Here is a 15,754-nt window from a genome sequence, read left to right on the forward strand (position 1 = left end):
AAAGCTCCCAGTGAAGCAACAAATCCCAGCCTGAAGTGCAAGTGAAGTGTGTCTTTCCTAGGACAGAGCTCAACCAGCTCTCCTCACACTGTGATCACAGGATCAGAACTGAAGCAAAGCTGAGCAGCCCTGACTTTCCTACAATAAATTCCAGAACAACGAGTGCTGGACACAAACTCCATATTTTACCTTAGATCTTCTCACTGCTGTGAGAGACAGAACTCACACCTTTGCCATTATTTACAAGTTTTGAGGAGGAACTTGCTGTCGTTTTAGGGATTACTGAGGAAGGCTGGGTTGCCCATTTGGAAAAATAAAAATCCAGAGACACAGAACCAGGATGAAACGAGGCTTTTCTCGCTGTGCTTTCAAGAAAACAACTGTTGTTCAGTTTTTCTCTGAAGCACAAGGGGGTTTCTGGCCTTGGAGACAACACAGAGATGCTCGAGCACATGACTTGGAGCAGACAGTGCTGGTGTGATGGAACAAAACACTCCTCATGCTGCTGCTTCACCAACAAAAAAATGGGCTGGGGGAGTATTTATAACATCTCTTTAGTCTCATGTTTGTCTGGATAAAGCTTCTTTTTTTTAATAAATTGCCCGTTTCAATCTTGGCATTCACTAAAAATAAGCATTTCCTTGCTTGAAAGTGTTAATTATTGTTGGGGTCCCTGCTCAAACACCAGCCAAGAGATTCCAAAGGCTCTCAGAAATGGGAAAGTATCTATTCCATGGATTTCAGCACACCAGGTTTCTCCATGTAGAGTTTGGCCACCTGCAAAAATCACCAGAATGTTCTGAGCTCTCGTGGTCAAACCTTCATTACTCGTGGTGATGAGCAAAGAAATTCTCAGATCTCACCTGAGATTTTCAGGACCAATTCTTTAACTGCAAAGTAAATCAGTCTGAAGGCTTTTTGTGAAAGGTATTAACCCAATAAATGCATTGTCAGAATCACTATTCAGAATGCAACTATAGTATCTCCAGTTGGTTCTTATGATAAGAATATAACTAGAATTAGTTTTATGACACCTGAATGACAGACACGAGGAAAGAATTGATTTTTTTTTCATTCTGGTCCTTTGCTTGAAGCTCTAAATATTAATCAATTTAAAATGTAAACAGATAAGTAAAAAGAGTACTTCTGTCATCAAAATTGGTGGTGGTAATAATCTCTGAGTATTTCCAGGAGGCAGGAATTCACAGGTTTCAGTTTTTAACTCAGAGTGCTCTAAGAGCACTCCTGTGACTGGTACCCAGGACTGTTATTTGGACCCTCCCCACATAAAAACATCACAATTTGCAGTGTAAAGCACAAAGAAACAGATGGATAAAGAAATCATTACATATCCAGTTTCCCAAATTGAATGAAAGCACATACAAAACAGAGAAGAGGGAATACTCAGGTCAGTTCATCACCAGGACACCACGAAAACGTTCAGGAAGCTTTGGCAGCTAAAAGCAGCAGCACACTCCTGTGTGCCTCCAGAAGGAGCACCAGGAGTCACTTAATCTTCTATAAAACTTTTATTCAGAGACAAAGATTCCCATTAAAATTCATCCCCATTACCTGCTGCAGTCCTGGAGTTGTGTTTTTCCCTGTCAAGGCACCGAGCCTTTGCCAGGGATCCATCAAAGCAGGAGATCATCAAACCAGCTCAGGGCTCCTCTGTGCCAGCAGTAGGTCAGCATTTAATTTATTGCTCCCAGTTTGGAAGCCAAGCACACACCAAACACGCTGCACTGGGGATGGGATCCAGCTTTCCCAGTGGGATCAGAGGGATGAAGGCACGGGGAGGTCAGGGCTGTTCTCCCCATTTGTTACAGAAACGGTAACAAATCTCACACAACACCATCAGTAAATATGTCCTTACTCAGCAGCAGAAATGCATAAACATGTTGTACAGCCAGCACACAACACCTCTGAGAAAGTGCAGTGTCTTCAGACACAATGACTGCCAGATCTCCCTCTGCCACACAAAATGGGAAGTTAAAAAAATACACACTCGGGGCAAGTTTTTGGGGGAGCTGGTTGTTCCTTTCCCTCCTCCAAGTGCAGCACCAGGTACCAGGTGCCCCAAAGGAGGAATTATCTCCACCCACACTTGACCAGGGAGGATCCTGAAGTCAACATCACCTCAAGGAAATGCTGCCAGAGCCAAGGAAGCACTGAGGGAGCCTCGGCCTCCAGGTCACTTCTGTCACCTCACGGGTTTAGAGAAGGCAGAACAGCACTCAGAGCACACAGACACACCACACCTTCCCAAAACAACCCCTGGGGTGTGCAAGGAAACCTCACCTCCATTCTTGCCCATCTGAAACCCTGGGGGAACACACATCCAGCCAGTTGGTGGAGGTGAGGAAGGTTTCCCAAGGAGAATCAGTGTGGGATCTTGGGAGCTTTGGGCCACCTCACCTGTAGGGAAGCTCATCTGGGACCTTTGAATTGTGTCACCTCCCCCAGTCCCTCACCTTCTGACAGTGGCCAGAGGTGGATGCTCAGGAAAAAGAATCCTGGGTAGCAAAACCAGCAAGAGGCAGTAAATGCAGAGCAAGACCTGGAGTTAGTCCTGCTCTGACCATCCCATCCTCTGCATCCCAGAGGTGCACAGGGTCTTATCCACAAACTCCTGGATGGACAAGGCATGTCACAAACACCAACCCTTTACCAGGTCACTTTTTGAGCCCATCATACTGGTCCCTTTAAGTTTGATTGTAGATTTTTTTTCAGGCTTTCTTTTTAAGCATCAAACCCCCCTGATTTCTGACCACTGTAAACGTGCACGTCCCACACGGGCACTGCAGGGACAGGGGAGGGAGTTGGGATCATGAGCAAACCTCACCCTGCACACAAACACGGGCAGAAGGCCAAGAGGAGGTTTCTCAGTTCCTGATTTTGGGGACAGCCACCTTAGCACTGAGGAAAACACTCCTGGAGGAGACACACCAATGTGTTAGAGCATATTTGCTCTCTTTGAACCAGCAACGAGAAGAGAAATGCTGCCTTAGGTCTGCTGGTACATAATGGCATTAAAAAATCCAGAAAATAAATCCTTAATTCATGTAATACTCCATCCCTAAGAGGTTTTTTTTTTAATTCCTATTAGTGATAACTTAATCACACACTCAACCCTAAAGGCTATAGCAAAGCAGTAACTCAGCTCTAAAGTCTAGTTGAGAGAGAGAGAAGAAAAATGTGGTGCTGGGGAGGAAAAAAAAAACCTGACAGTTTTTAACAGTAATTTGTCAAATATCTGTTCCAAGCCATTACTATCAGTTTTACAAGCTGAACAATTAGCAGTGAGTGAAAGCATCAAGAAGTACTTTCACTTTCAGATCTCCTGTCGCATGAGGATACAGGCTTGGGGGTTGTTTTCCAGAACAGTGACAGTAATGCTTTCCCCAAGCCCACACAACTGTCAATTCAGAGAACAAAGCAGGCACTTCACTACATAATTTCCATGAACAACCTCTATCAGGGAGCTGAAATTAAGCATTAGGAACATGAAGACACCGTGTGGTTTGGAGAACACACACTGCTATGTTACGTGACTGTGCCAAACATGGGCAACAAGACAAAGTCCTGGGAAACTTCTCCTTGAACCAAGAACACTGCACAGAATCACAGGGAAGATAAATGGAATTCCACAAGTCTCATGGCTCAGTGCACAGGTGAATGTCTGGGCTGACTCCGGGGCAGCCTCATAAAACTTGCAGTTAAAACAACATCTCCAAAAGATCCAAATTCCCCATAAATGCAGGAGTCTGTTTTGGAAAAGGAGTCTGTTTTGGAAAAATACACTGCTTTGCAACTCCTGCTTATTTACAATCCTTACAACATGTTTGAGGTTCTTTATAAATTACTCTTGTACTCAGGTGGGATATATGACTGCCCAAGGCACCTGCTCATTTCTAGCATGAATTTTAACATCTGGACATCACAGATTCCCAGACTGGGTTGGGTTGGAAGGGACCTTAAAGCCCATCTTGATCCACCCCCTGCCATGGGCAGGGACATCTTCCACCAGCCCAGGTTGCTCCAAGCCCCATCCAGCCTGGCCTTGGACACTTCCAGGGATGAGGCATCCACAACTTCTCTGGGCAACCTGTGCCAGGGCCTCCCCACCCTCATAGTAAAGAATTTTTTCCTGATATCCAATATCTAACCCACCATCCAGTTCCACCCTGCACAGACTCAGCTGGGCACAGCGTGAGGTTTAACACCAGCAGAGAAGAGAACGGCCCAGCCAGAGTCAGACACTTGATTAACATCTATTTCTTAGTAAAAGGCATGCAAAACAAAACTGTTAGAAAAGCACTGCTCTGCCCAAAAGAGTCTCCTGCTGCCCTAATTCAATGGAAATCCACATTTTTCTAAAGCTGAAGGCGTGTATTTTAAAGAACAAAATACATGACACAACTTCAAGTCTCCTGTTGAGTCTCCAACCAACACGACATCCGAGCTTCAAAAACTCCCTCCAGGCTGAGCTGCTGGGGAAGAATCTTTGCTTTAAGCCTCCCTCTCTTTTTCTTTGGCCTAACCACTACTCCATGAAATATTTTGGACTGTTTTTCCTTAACTAAGCCAAATAACACATGTGAATTGAAGACAAAGCTCACCAGGGAGTAAAGTCCCCAATGCCAGCAGTGGCCCAGAGTGGCACAAATGTCACATTCATGCCCTGGGTGCCTCTTCCCACCAGGTTTTTTTGCAGCTGTTCCCAGCCATCCCTTGGAACTGCAGCCCTTTATCCTGGGTGGCAGCAGGAGGTGCCAGCAAGGCTCGGGCACCCCCTTGGCACACAGAGTCCTGTGTTTAACAATGCAACCAGGGGGGTGGGGGTTTTTTCCTGAGTTAAAAGGCTTCCTCAGGACTTGCTGGAGCATTGCATTCAAAGTTTGCCCCGAATCAATTTGGTCATCTCAAGTTAAGAAATTCAGGAGCCAAATCTCCAGAACCAGAAATGCAAGTTTTCCATCTCTCTTTCACCACGGATTTTTTCCCAGCCAGCACTGGAAATCATCAGGATAAAAGGAACCATGGGGCAATTAACATTTCCTTATGGACTGAAAAATGAACTTCTCAGGAATTTAAAACACAGCTCTGAGGATACACAGAATTATAAATCCTGATTAAGAGCTGACACAAGGTATTCACCCAATCCCTGCACTTCCATCATTTTATGTCTCTGAACTCGGAGTCAAATATAACGACAGGACCAAAGGATAAATACATTCAGCAGCAATGGTAACATTACCTCCCCAGCTCTCTCCTGTGGTAGTTACACAGCCTTTGAGAGACACGACAATAATAAAAGAGATGAAGTTACAGGATCAGTTTTCAAGGCTAGGATTAGAACTGAGCCTCCCCTGTGCAAGGGCAGAGCTGGGAGCAGCACAAACTCCATCCAGAGCCACAGTCCCCAGACCTGGGACTGGGAAAGGAAACTGCCAGGATGGGCTAAAGAAAACACCAAAAAAACCCCATAACTGGGATTCTGAGAAAGCCAGGGATGGCTGGTTTAGATCCTTGCCTGTGTTTTAAAAGGATGGATTGCATAACACAGAACATCCCTCAGCACAGCCTTGGAGTGGAAGGAATTAATACCTTTCACTCAACTGTGTCCCAGTACACACAGAAACATTCTCACGTAAAGGCACACACATCTACATCCAGACAGAACATTTTCTCCCAAAATAATGTATTCTGTAACCTGCTGACTCATCTTCCCACCACGCTGAAAAAAAGAAAAAAAGTTCTGGAAAAGCAGAGAACAATGCTGAGCTGTCCAAAACACTGGGAGGAAGAAAGAAGAGTTGCCAGGAAGTTTCAAGGGTTTGTTTCAAAGAGCCATAAGGAGATTTTTGAAGAAGATACTCGTTCATCCAAAGAATCCCACACTGCTGGAATATCTCCATCCCAGTTCTCAGTAAAATAATCTGCTTCCACCCTTATTCCTTTTGCACTCCTTGCCCAGTCCTGGACACCACTGGATCCTTCCTGCTGCTGGATTCCTGTGGGGAGGCTCAGTGCAGGTCCCCAGCTGCCAGGAGGGAGGAGTTCTGCTGGAATCCACTCTCCTTTTGCTCAGACAAGACTCAGGATGCCAAGGGCTCCTCAACCAGCTGTTTGCCAAGAGATGCTGAGCACTGAATTAGCCTTTCCCAGTTGTTCAGTTCCCGTGGGCACCAACTGGCAGGAAGCCTCGTGCATTTGTTCCAAAGTGTAATCAAGATTTTGTCTGAGTAATATTGAACACATATCAAAGCAGGAATCATCTGATTACTAATTTCTAGCAAGGCACAGAGAAAGAAATCCATTGCTTCCTCAAAAAAAAAAAAAAAGGGGAAGAAATTAAAAAGTCTTTGGAAGAAAGAACCTGATCCCCAAATATACAGACACCTGGAAAACGGTGTTGCCAGCAAATGTTGCTTCCTCCAAGAGACATTTTTGTGTTTTGGAAGAGGAATTTCCACAGTAAAAAGCCCAGTCAACCCCCAGGGCAATGGGGGGAGAACACATGCAGCTGTAAAAGGGGTAACATGCAAAAAAAAAAGCAGGAGGGGCTTTCTAACTGGAAAATTTAGAATTTAAGAATTTAAAGGGAACAAACTACCTAAAGGTTTATAACAGAGAACAGAAAATTCCTCCCTCAGGTAATTGCAGAACGTTTCTCCTGTATACACTGAAATATTTAGTCAAAACCCACTCTAATAACTGGCTGATGTATGTCCTGTCTCGTGTAAATTCCCCACAATTTTCATGTTTGTTTTTTTAAATCAGTGCTAAAGCAAAGACCCTTTTCCCAGGTTAACAACAGCAGCACTGTTGTTTTACCCATAAATAATTCAACTACATGTTGGGGTTGAGAGGGACAAGCTAAACCCTTTTTTTTTGGCTATAGATAATACTGGAAGGTCTCACAGGTAATTCCTTCCTCTTGAGACAAAGACTTGAGACTATTCAATTAAAAGATGTGCTGCTCAGAAATGGTTGTAATTACTGGATTTCCATATTTCTCAGCAGTGTCTCTCAGGCTGGGAATGTACAGTCACTTCATCCTGCAAAGGCCTGGGCTCCTGCCAGAGGAGGTGGCTCTGCCTTGTCCTGCCCTGAGCCATTCCAGTCATTCCCAAGGAACCCACTGAAAAATTAACTCAAAATACAGCCCATTTCCAGCAGGATTATTTCCCTGGATAAATCCACCAATGCTGCTGTGAGAACAAGAGGACAGACCCCCAAAAATCCATCTGGGCTTCTCTGGAGGGTGAGTCCTGAGCCAGGAGCATCCCTGTCTGACTCAGGGAGAGCTGGTGCCAGAAAAGCAGCTCCAGCAAGGAGGGGACGGGACTTTGCAAAAGGAGCAGGATCTTGCACAACCTCCATTGTGAAATCACACCTCTGACTATCTGCAGAATCAGCTCCAGGGACCAGAAAAGCAGCTGGATCCACAATTACAGCTGCACTTCCCTCCCCAACATTCGTTTTTACGCCCGGTTTTTATTTAAACTCTCCTGAACCAATTTAAAAAAAAAATAAATACACAACATAATAACTAAAATATTCCTCCATTACCATCACCACGCTTAAATATGACTGTCAGAACATAACAAGACAGTATTAAATGCTTTAAAATCTTCCCTACATCCATAATTGCCACCTAAAACCTGCCTAAACCAGCCCAGGTCAACGTGCCACTTGCATTAATTCCTGTCCTAGTGGTGTACACTTGTTTTTCTCAGCACACTCATCCAGAAATAATACAAGAAGCCAGGGAAGTGCTGCAGGCTCTCACTTTTCATTATTTTATTAGAAGAGATCACGTGTTCTATTAGTTTATTTAAGTAACATTAAAATGCTGGTTCTAATTCAGTGAGGGCTCATGCACATTAAAAGAGAAAGCTGTGCAGGAGTATATTTTAATCCAAAATATCTCTCATACCACATGTATTTGGAAGCTTGGCTAATCCTTCACGAGGAGGGGATTAAAAAAAGAGAAAGTTTCTAATTTTTTCTTAAATATTTACAAGCTTGCAGTAATTCTATGTACATATTGAATGCAACTGCAATCCAGGCAGAGCAGTCATAAAATTCCAGGGTTTAATCCTCCAGAACACTCCACACAGGCACAAAGGGCTCCCCTGAAATCCAAGGAATTCCACGGGGAGAAAAAAATCAAATAACAGCAAAGAAAAAATCCCCCCTGAAGCAAAAATTTCCCTCTGAAGCAAGGCAGAAGTGACCCAGCAACCACTAAAATGAACAACCCTGAAAAGCTGCTTTTTATTTCATCTCAGCTCACATCCAAGAAAACTGACCAAAAAAAAATCACTCCATGGAGGACAAATCCTCTTGGAACGAGATCCACTGGGAAAAAGCCCCCAGTGGAACCTTAAAGACCACAAAAACCAAACCAGAAACCCCCCAGCTGAGGGGACATGAGTGTCCCTCCTACTCCCACAAAGCCCAAATTGAAGTTCTCTTGAAAAAGATGCTGAAAAACACGAGGACTGCAGGATGCACAGTTAGAAAGCAACTGCTTTTTTTTGCAAATTTCGATGCAAATTGAAGTTCAAACCAGTTCTGCACAATCCCCAAGCTTTTCTTTGCCCATCAAACCCAGGCAGTTGCACTCAGAGGTCCCACCAGCCATTCAGGGGCTTCTTTAAATGCATTTTAACCAGAATAAACAGCAAAAACAAGCAAAAAAAATAAACAAACAAAACCAAAACAAACACCTAAATTATGTACCTCAATATAAAATCTGATTTAAGATATAAAATCTTATTTAAGGCTTCCTTATCTGGCATTTAGTGGCCTATGCACAGCAAGCTCAAAACCTACTTGTACTTATCTTCCCTGGCATTTTATATCAGATTTCTTGTTGTAAATATGACCCTTCCCTTTGGCTTTTTTTTTTTCTTTTAAAGATGCAATTAAAGATTGACACAAATAACATAAATATCTTTCTTTTCGTGTGAACAAAAAAACCTGTTGCAACACAGAAAGTGGCATCACCTCAAAACCTGCCTCTTTCCAGAGTTTCTACTTCAACTTCTGGGGCTGGTCTGGCTTTAGAGAAACAAGAATTGGGTGACAACTGCCAGATGTTCAAGGCCACGGGGAGCCAGAAGTTTGAAAGGAACATAAAGTGGAGATTTGTTCTGGTTTTTGTTTGTTTTTTGGTTATTTAGACCTTAAACCATCCCAGCTCGTTCAGCCCAAACACTATTCCTTCGATCAATTTTCTTTCAGGTTTGGTTGGTTGTTTTTTTTCCCCCTGTGTCCTGTGCAGAATCTCTGCACAATTATAAATGTGCAGCTCTCAGAAGTACCAGAATGAAATTAAAGCTGCAGCTGGGCAGTGTCAGCTTGGCTTTTGATGAGCAGAAGGAACACAGGGCTCGGGAGCAGCAGCAAAGTCCAGCTCTCACCGTGGGAAGTGTCAAAAACCAGAAGGGAAGCTCAAGGCACAGGAAAACCTCTCTTGAAGTTGTCTCCATTGTCCAACAGGGCAGAGCCAGGGATTTGGAAGGCCCCAGAGAAAACCACAACATCCTGCACAAACAGTTTAACTTTGTTTTTAGTTGGATATATCAGTTTAAATAGTTTATTTAATGTATTAGTTTAAATAGCTTAATTTAGTTTTTAACAAATAAAATCTGTTGCCAGAGAAAAACATCAGGAAATTTTCATTAAATTGTGTATTCATTAAATGTGTGTGTGTGAATACATATTAAATGCATATTATATGTTGTATACATTTATATTATATAGTGCATACGTTTATATTATATATTGCATATTAAATGTGTGTGCATATATATGTGTGTATATAGATATATATTCCTCATATATTATATTATATATTATTACATACTATATTATTGTATATCATATTGTATTATATTATTCTATATTCCTCATATATATATATATATAAAATTTATTCATTAAATGTATATTTAAATTGTAAGTGTCCCTAACTCTCCTTTATACTACCTTGCCAGGAAAATTTTTTTTAAAAAGAGAGAAAAGAGAGAAAAGGAAATAAAAATGAGGACAAAGTCACGTACATGAGACCCAGGCCTCCTGCCCACTTCTCACAGCCCTGTGAGTTTGTCTGACTCCAGGCAAGGAGTCCCCATCACCAAATAAGGATGGGAGAGAGGACAGGACACAAATGGAAAGCAGGACATCCTGAATCATCCAGGCCCTGCTTTCATTTCCTCCCTTTCCCCTTCCTTTGTGCCAGGAAGTCCCAGGATCAGACGGGTTCATTCCTAAAAGCGTTAATGAGTTACAGAACCTTCCCCCTGTGACAGCCTCTAAATTCCAGTGTGGAACTACCCTGGCTGAAGCACATCCACATCCCTTTGGGCTTGTGCCAACGTTGCCTTTGGGCCTGAATAACTTCCTTCCTCCGGGATATTTGGGTGCTTCGCTCGCTCCCAGGCAGGAATTTCATCGCCTCGCTCGGAATCCTCCTGTCCCTCAGCCAAGTCATTCGAGCTCTTCCCATTCTTTCTCGGCCCCGAGGAGCAGGGAAGCGTTTGCAAAAGGACAGGTTTGCACATGGGGGAAGCAAAGGAGGCTCTCACACAGCCAAAATTCCAGGGAAGCAGGCACAGAGCTTTAGGAAGTGTTAGTACAGCAGCGTGGGGATGCACGGAATACTTGGAACGCTGGACGGTGCACAAACACCTCCACTGTGGAATTCAGGGGGAAAGCACAGAGCAGGAGAGGGGGGGAAAAATAAACAACCTCACACATGAAGGAAACGAAAAACAAAACTGTTTTCAACTTTATCCCAACGACATTTTCAAATTCTCATGCAACTGTTCCTTGCTGTTTGAGATCTTTCCCGGTGAGGGTTTAATATTAGCAGGATGAGGGGATATTTCCAGGATTGATTAATCCTGGCTGTTTATAGGACAAGTGGCTGCCGAATTTACTTTCACTAAGCTACTTCTTTTAACAATACAGGACATCCCTAAGCCTGGCAAAAGCCTATAAGAGCTTCCATATGACAAAGAAGTCTGGGAGACACACACCCCCCCCCAGTCAGATCAACACACTGAGCAGAAAATGAGGCAGGACAGCTCATCTGTGCAAACAAGACTCAACACTCCCGTGTGTCTCCAAAGGTTTCCAACAGGTAAATGAGTATCAGACATGGAAATGCAATTTAAAATTAATGACACTCCTTGAGGGAAGAGATAGGGTATTTAATATATTGCCAGCGAGGTGATTAACCTCAGGTACCACAATCAGCAAGTGACTGGCTTATCAGATTTATTCTGTAGAACAAAACTGGTATGCAAAGGGATCCCTGAAGACTAAATCAACACATCCCCAACTGCCTTGAAGAAAATCAACTGGAAAATGCTACACAGGCAAGCATAAAATATCAGTATTTTCCCCCTGTCAATCCAGAACAAAAGCTGCATAATATTCAGATCATAATGCTTAGATACAATCAGCAACTCCTGCCAAAGAACAGTTTTTAAACAGCTCATCTCTCAGTTAATCATCAAAAGAGTTTGCTAGAAAGGTCATAGCTGGAGCTGCTAGATGCTGAATTTTTTATTTTTTGGGGGGTGTTGGCTCGTTTTTGGGGTTACATTTCTGTTGAGGTTAGGTTGGTTTTGGTCGGGGGTTTTTTTCTTAAGACGTTTGGGTGGTTTAATGATCTCTGAGCCTGCCTGAAAATGAGCAACGACACTTGCAGTGCAGTTTAAAGCCCTGGACTTGTACATCTCCCTGCAATCCTGCCTCCCGTCCCTCCGTCAGGGTGGTACCTCAGCACATCGGAGCTCAGTTTACACATCCCAGAGGACACCGAACTGACCATACAGGGACAGGAATCTGCTCCTCTAAGCCACAGCTTTGTTTCACGGCTCAGTGAAGAGCCAGCCCAACACCTCAGTCCAAAAATCAAGGTGTGAACGCTGACCTGTTAACCCCAAACTAAAACCTTCCACAACACCTCGGGTGCTGGAGCTTTATCTGCACGACTGAGCCCACCCCGCTCACCCACAGGCAACATGTAACAGAGGTTCATCAGCAACATGTAGCAGTCCAATATTGGGTATTTTCTCCCGCAGAAGCGTCCCCACGATCAGCTCAGACCTTCCCACATTTACAGCGTCACGTTTGTATCACACCCAGCAGAGCTCAGAGGCTTTTCCCCCTCCACACACACACACACTCTCCCTGCCGTCCCCAGCACATGTTAATCACCGAAAAACAGATTTACTGCAACTCGCGATTGTTTGGTTTAACGCCAAGGACAGAGGGAAACCAAAACAAAAACACCTTCTCTACAAATCTGCGGTTTCCAATGTAATTTCTCCCACACGCGCGTTGATGAAATATGCTGCTGGAAACGTGCAATTTGGCGCTCACTGGGTAATTATATAAGCTAAGAATTGAGCAGACACCATCAGGGACCAGGAGAGGAGAGTTATTCAAGTTTCCCTCTGTTTTCCCACCGGGTTTTTTTTTTCCACCTCGCGTATGTGACAGAAGTTTGTTTATGGCCGACAGCACCATCCCTTCAGTCGGCAGCGGAGGCTCCGAGCGGGTACCGCGCAGGGGGCACCGCGCGGGGATCGGGATGGATAACCGGGATGTTCCCGGGGTAACGCGGGCAGTGCCGGGCAGCCCCGCAGCCCGCCCCGCGCCCGGCCCGCGCCCCCCGGCCACACTCACTCGCAGAGCTGGTGCCGTTCACGGCGGATCCATCGGGAGCGGGGTTCAGCTGGATCGGCCCGGGCTTCTTCCTTCGGCATCTTGCGGCGCGCGGGGCGCGGGGGCGGGGGGCGGCCGCGGCCCCGCTCCGGGCGGGACCGGCCACTTCCTGCGCCGGGGAAACGCGCCGGCTGTCCCTCGGCCGGCGCTGCCCCCGCGGGCTTGCGGGAGGCGGCGGGTGCGGGTGTGGGAGCGCGGCGCCCGCTCCGAGCGCTCGGCGGCTGCGGCCGGCACTGCCCGGGATGGGGCTGGGGAGCCGGAGCGGGATCGGATCGGGATCGGGAGCGGGATGTGCCCGGCCGGGACCGCGCCGGCGCGCGCCGACCGCCACCGCACCGCGCACGCGCGGGGGAGGGCGCATGCGCACGGCGCGAGGTGAAGCCGCGGGAAGCGCTGCCCTCAGAGCGCCCTCAGCGCCCTGTGCCGGGGTGGAGGCGCGATGGGGGGAACGAAAATCCTCCCTTGAGCGGGCGGGGAGGCCCTGGCACAGGCTTGCCCGGAGAAGCTGTGGCTGGCCCCATCCCTGCAAGTGTCCAAGGCCAGCTTGGACGGGGCTTGGAGCAACCTGAGATAGTGGAAGGTGTCCCTGCCCATGGAATTAGGGCTGGAATGAGCTGGTCTTTAAAGTCGTTTCCAACCCAACCCAGTCTGGGAAATCTGTGATCTTCAGATGTTAAAATTCATGCTAGAAATGAGCAGGTCATATATCCCACCTAACTACAAGGGTGACTTACAAAGAACCTCGAACGTGTTGTAAATAAGCAGGAGTTGCAAAGCAGTGTATTTTTCCAAAACAGACCCCTTTGCGTTTAAAGGGAATTTGGATCTCTTGGAGATGTTTTAACTGCAAGTTTGATGGGGCTGCCCCGGAGTCAGCCCAGGCATCCACCTGTGCACTGAGCCGTGAGACTTGTAACATCATAGAACCATAGAATAATATATCCTTTTACTTCAGTCAGTGGCAGCTGTTCCTCCAAACCAGTTCTCTTTCCAAGAGGGAGAATTTAAATGTAAGGGTCCTGTTGTTTAGTTATAGATCTCAGGGGAGGTGGGATATGGAATATTTGGATCAACAAAGCCAACCCGGTCTTTTTGATATACAAGACATATGAATACATCACTTAAATGAACAACTTCTTTACAGCTGTGGACGGGTTTTATACTGCCATGAGTGGATTCAGACACAAGTTAAAAAGTAAGTGCAGAGTAACTTCCATAACAAAATTTATACTGTAAATACTTTCTATAAAGAACCAGTCTGAATTCTGCATGTTTGAATTCTAAAATTAAAATTGTGTTTTTAATCAAAGTAACCATTAACTGAAATGATGAGCATATGACGCAAAAATGCTGTATGGTTCCTGACATCTTACATTTCTAAAGTAAAAAAAAAAAAAAAGATTAAATTACTCTTTTCACAGCTTTGCCGTTCAAAGACCTGTTCCCTCCATCCAATTCCAGCTATTAAGGGAGAGCTCCCTCCTCTGGAGCGCTTTATCCTTGCGCTGAGAACATCGGGCTGTGGAAGCGCTGAGAAATCACTGAATTGAGTAAAATCTCTTTTAAAATCCCTGTGACCCACAGCACAAAACGCAAAATATGTTGGATTCACTGAATACAGAAATAAATTCACGTGTGTATGGGCTGATACCACCGAAGAAATCATTTCTGTGCTGTTGTAGGTTGGTTTGAACATCTGTAAAACAAACAGATTTAACCTCAGGGCGTTTGCAACCAAAAATTAAGTACATTTCCCCAGCCAAAACAAAACACGTGTTTTGGGAATTTGAATGTTCTCCGTGGAAGGAACTGCATTTTCTTCACAAACAGGTGTTTCTGAGGGTGAATCACAGAGGAAAAGATGAATTAAAAATAGGTGGTGGTGTAATTTCTGTGAGAGGCTTCTGAGCAGGGAGAGTTTCTGATTTATTGATTCCACCACTGCTTGGAAAAATAGAGGTAATTTGTCTCTGTAAATAGAAGTGGAACAAAGAAACTTGTCTTCATTACCACTTTTTTCCCTTATGGAAACACAATTTTTTTTCTATTTTCTTGTCTGAAAAGAAAACCACAATTACTGTATAGATTAATTGCAGCTAAATTAGTCCAACTTTTCAAACTCGACTGCCACATAGAACTGCATATTCCACTGCCAAAACATGCACACACAATCTTCTATTTGTAAGATTTAACACTTCTTAATCTATTTAATGGTTAGCAAAGTGAGTTAAGGAAATAATTAGTCCTTAAAGCAATGGAATTTAAGAAGCCTGGTTCGAATTTGATTAAAATCGGACAACAGGATCAAAAATTAGTCAAAGGGGGCTGACAGAGAGACTGCCTTGAACACCTTGTTTTCCTCAAGAAACAGGAGCACTGTGGGTCAGAACAAAATTTAAATGCTTTGTGATGTACTAAATTAATGTTTAAGGTGACTGTATAACGTAAAATTCAGATTAGATTAGCAAGATATAAATATAAATAAATATAAACCCCCAATAGCTGAAATTTGCTTAATCCCTAAGATGTGATTTCCCACTAACACAGCTACAATGGGACCAGTTGTGCCGAGGGTTTATCCCAGGAAAAGCTTTGCCAACATAATATTTAGAGGGTTTTTTTTGCAGAGCAAACTCTGCTCCCTTAGGAATAAACCCCTCCAAGCCCAGAAACAGGCAATTATCCATCTGACAGGTTTGCTTTGCCATATATTACGTGTAACAAACCAGGAAATGAGACTGAAATATAAAATAAGGTGCAAATTTTCTGCAGCTTTTCTAATGGAATTACATTAATCCACACAGAAACAAACAGTAATATTTCTATGTCACCTAAACTAGAAACCAGAAGTGTTTTCTAGAACAGAAGCAACGTATGCTGGGGCTTTTTCTGTTTGTTTTTTATTTCCCTGACTTATTATTTTATCAGCATGTGGCTGGTTATTCATTTCCTGAGGAAAAACCAATAATCAATGTCTGCCAGCATTTGCTTTTTATTT

General features: G+C 44.4%; 1 protein-coding gene across 1 annotated transcript in view; it reads right to left on the minus strand.

Annotated features, from left to right (window-relative positions):
* The window catches only part of MAP2K1 (mitogen-activated protein kinase kinase 1), a 31,973-nt gene extending 19,151 nt beyond the window's left edge, over positions 1-12,822 (minus strand). The window contains exon 1 of the mRNA XM_018069683.2: positions 12,718-12,822. Within this exon, the coding sequence (XP_017925172.2) occupies positions 12,718-12,797 (80 nt within the window). The 5' untranslated portion in view covers positions 12,798-12,822. The remainder of the gene's footprint in view (positions 1-12,717) is intronic.
* Positions 12,823-15,754: the final 2,932 nt, after the last annotated feature.

Source organism: Manacus vitellinus, unplaced genomic scaffold (assembly GCF_001715985.3).
Source record: "Manacus vitellinus isolate BGI_N305 unplaced genomic scaffold, ASM171598v3 scaffold_16_pilon, whole genome shotgun sequence".
In the NCBI taxonomy this organism is placed as follows: Eukaryota; Metazoa; Chordata; class Aves; order Passeriformes; family Pipridae; genus Manacus; species Manacus vitellinus.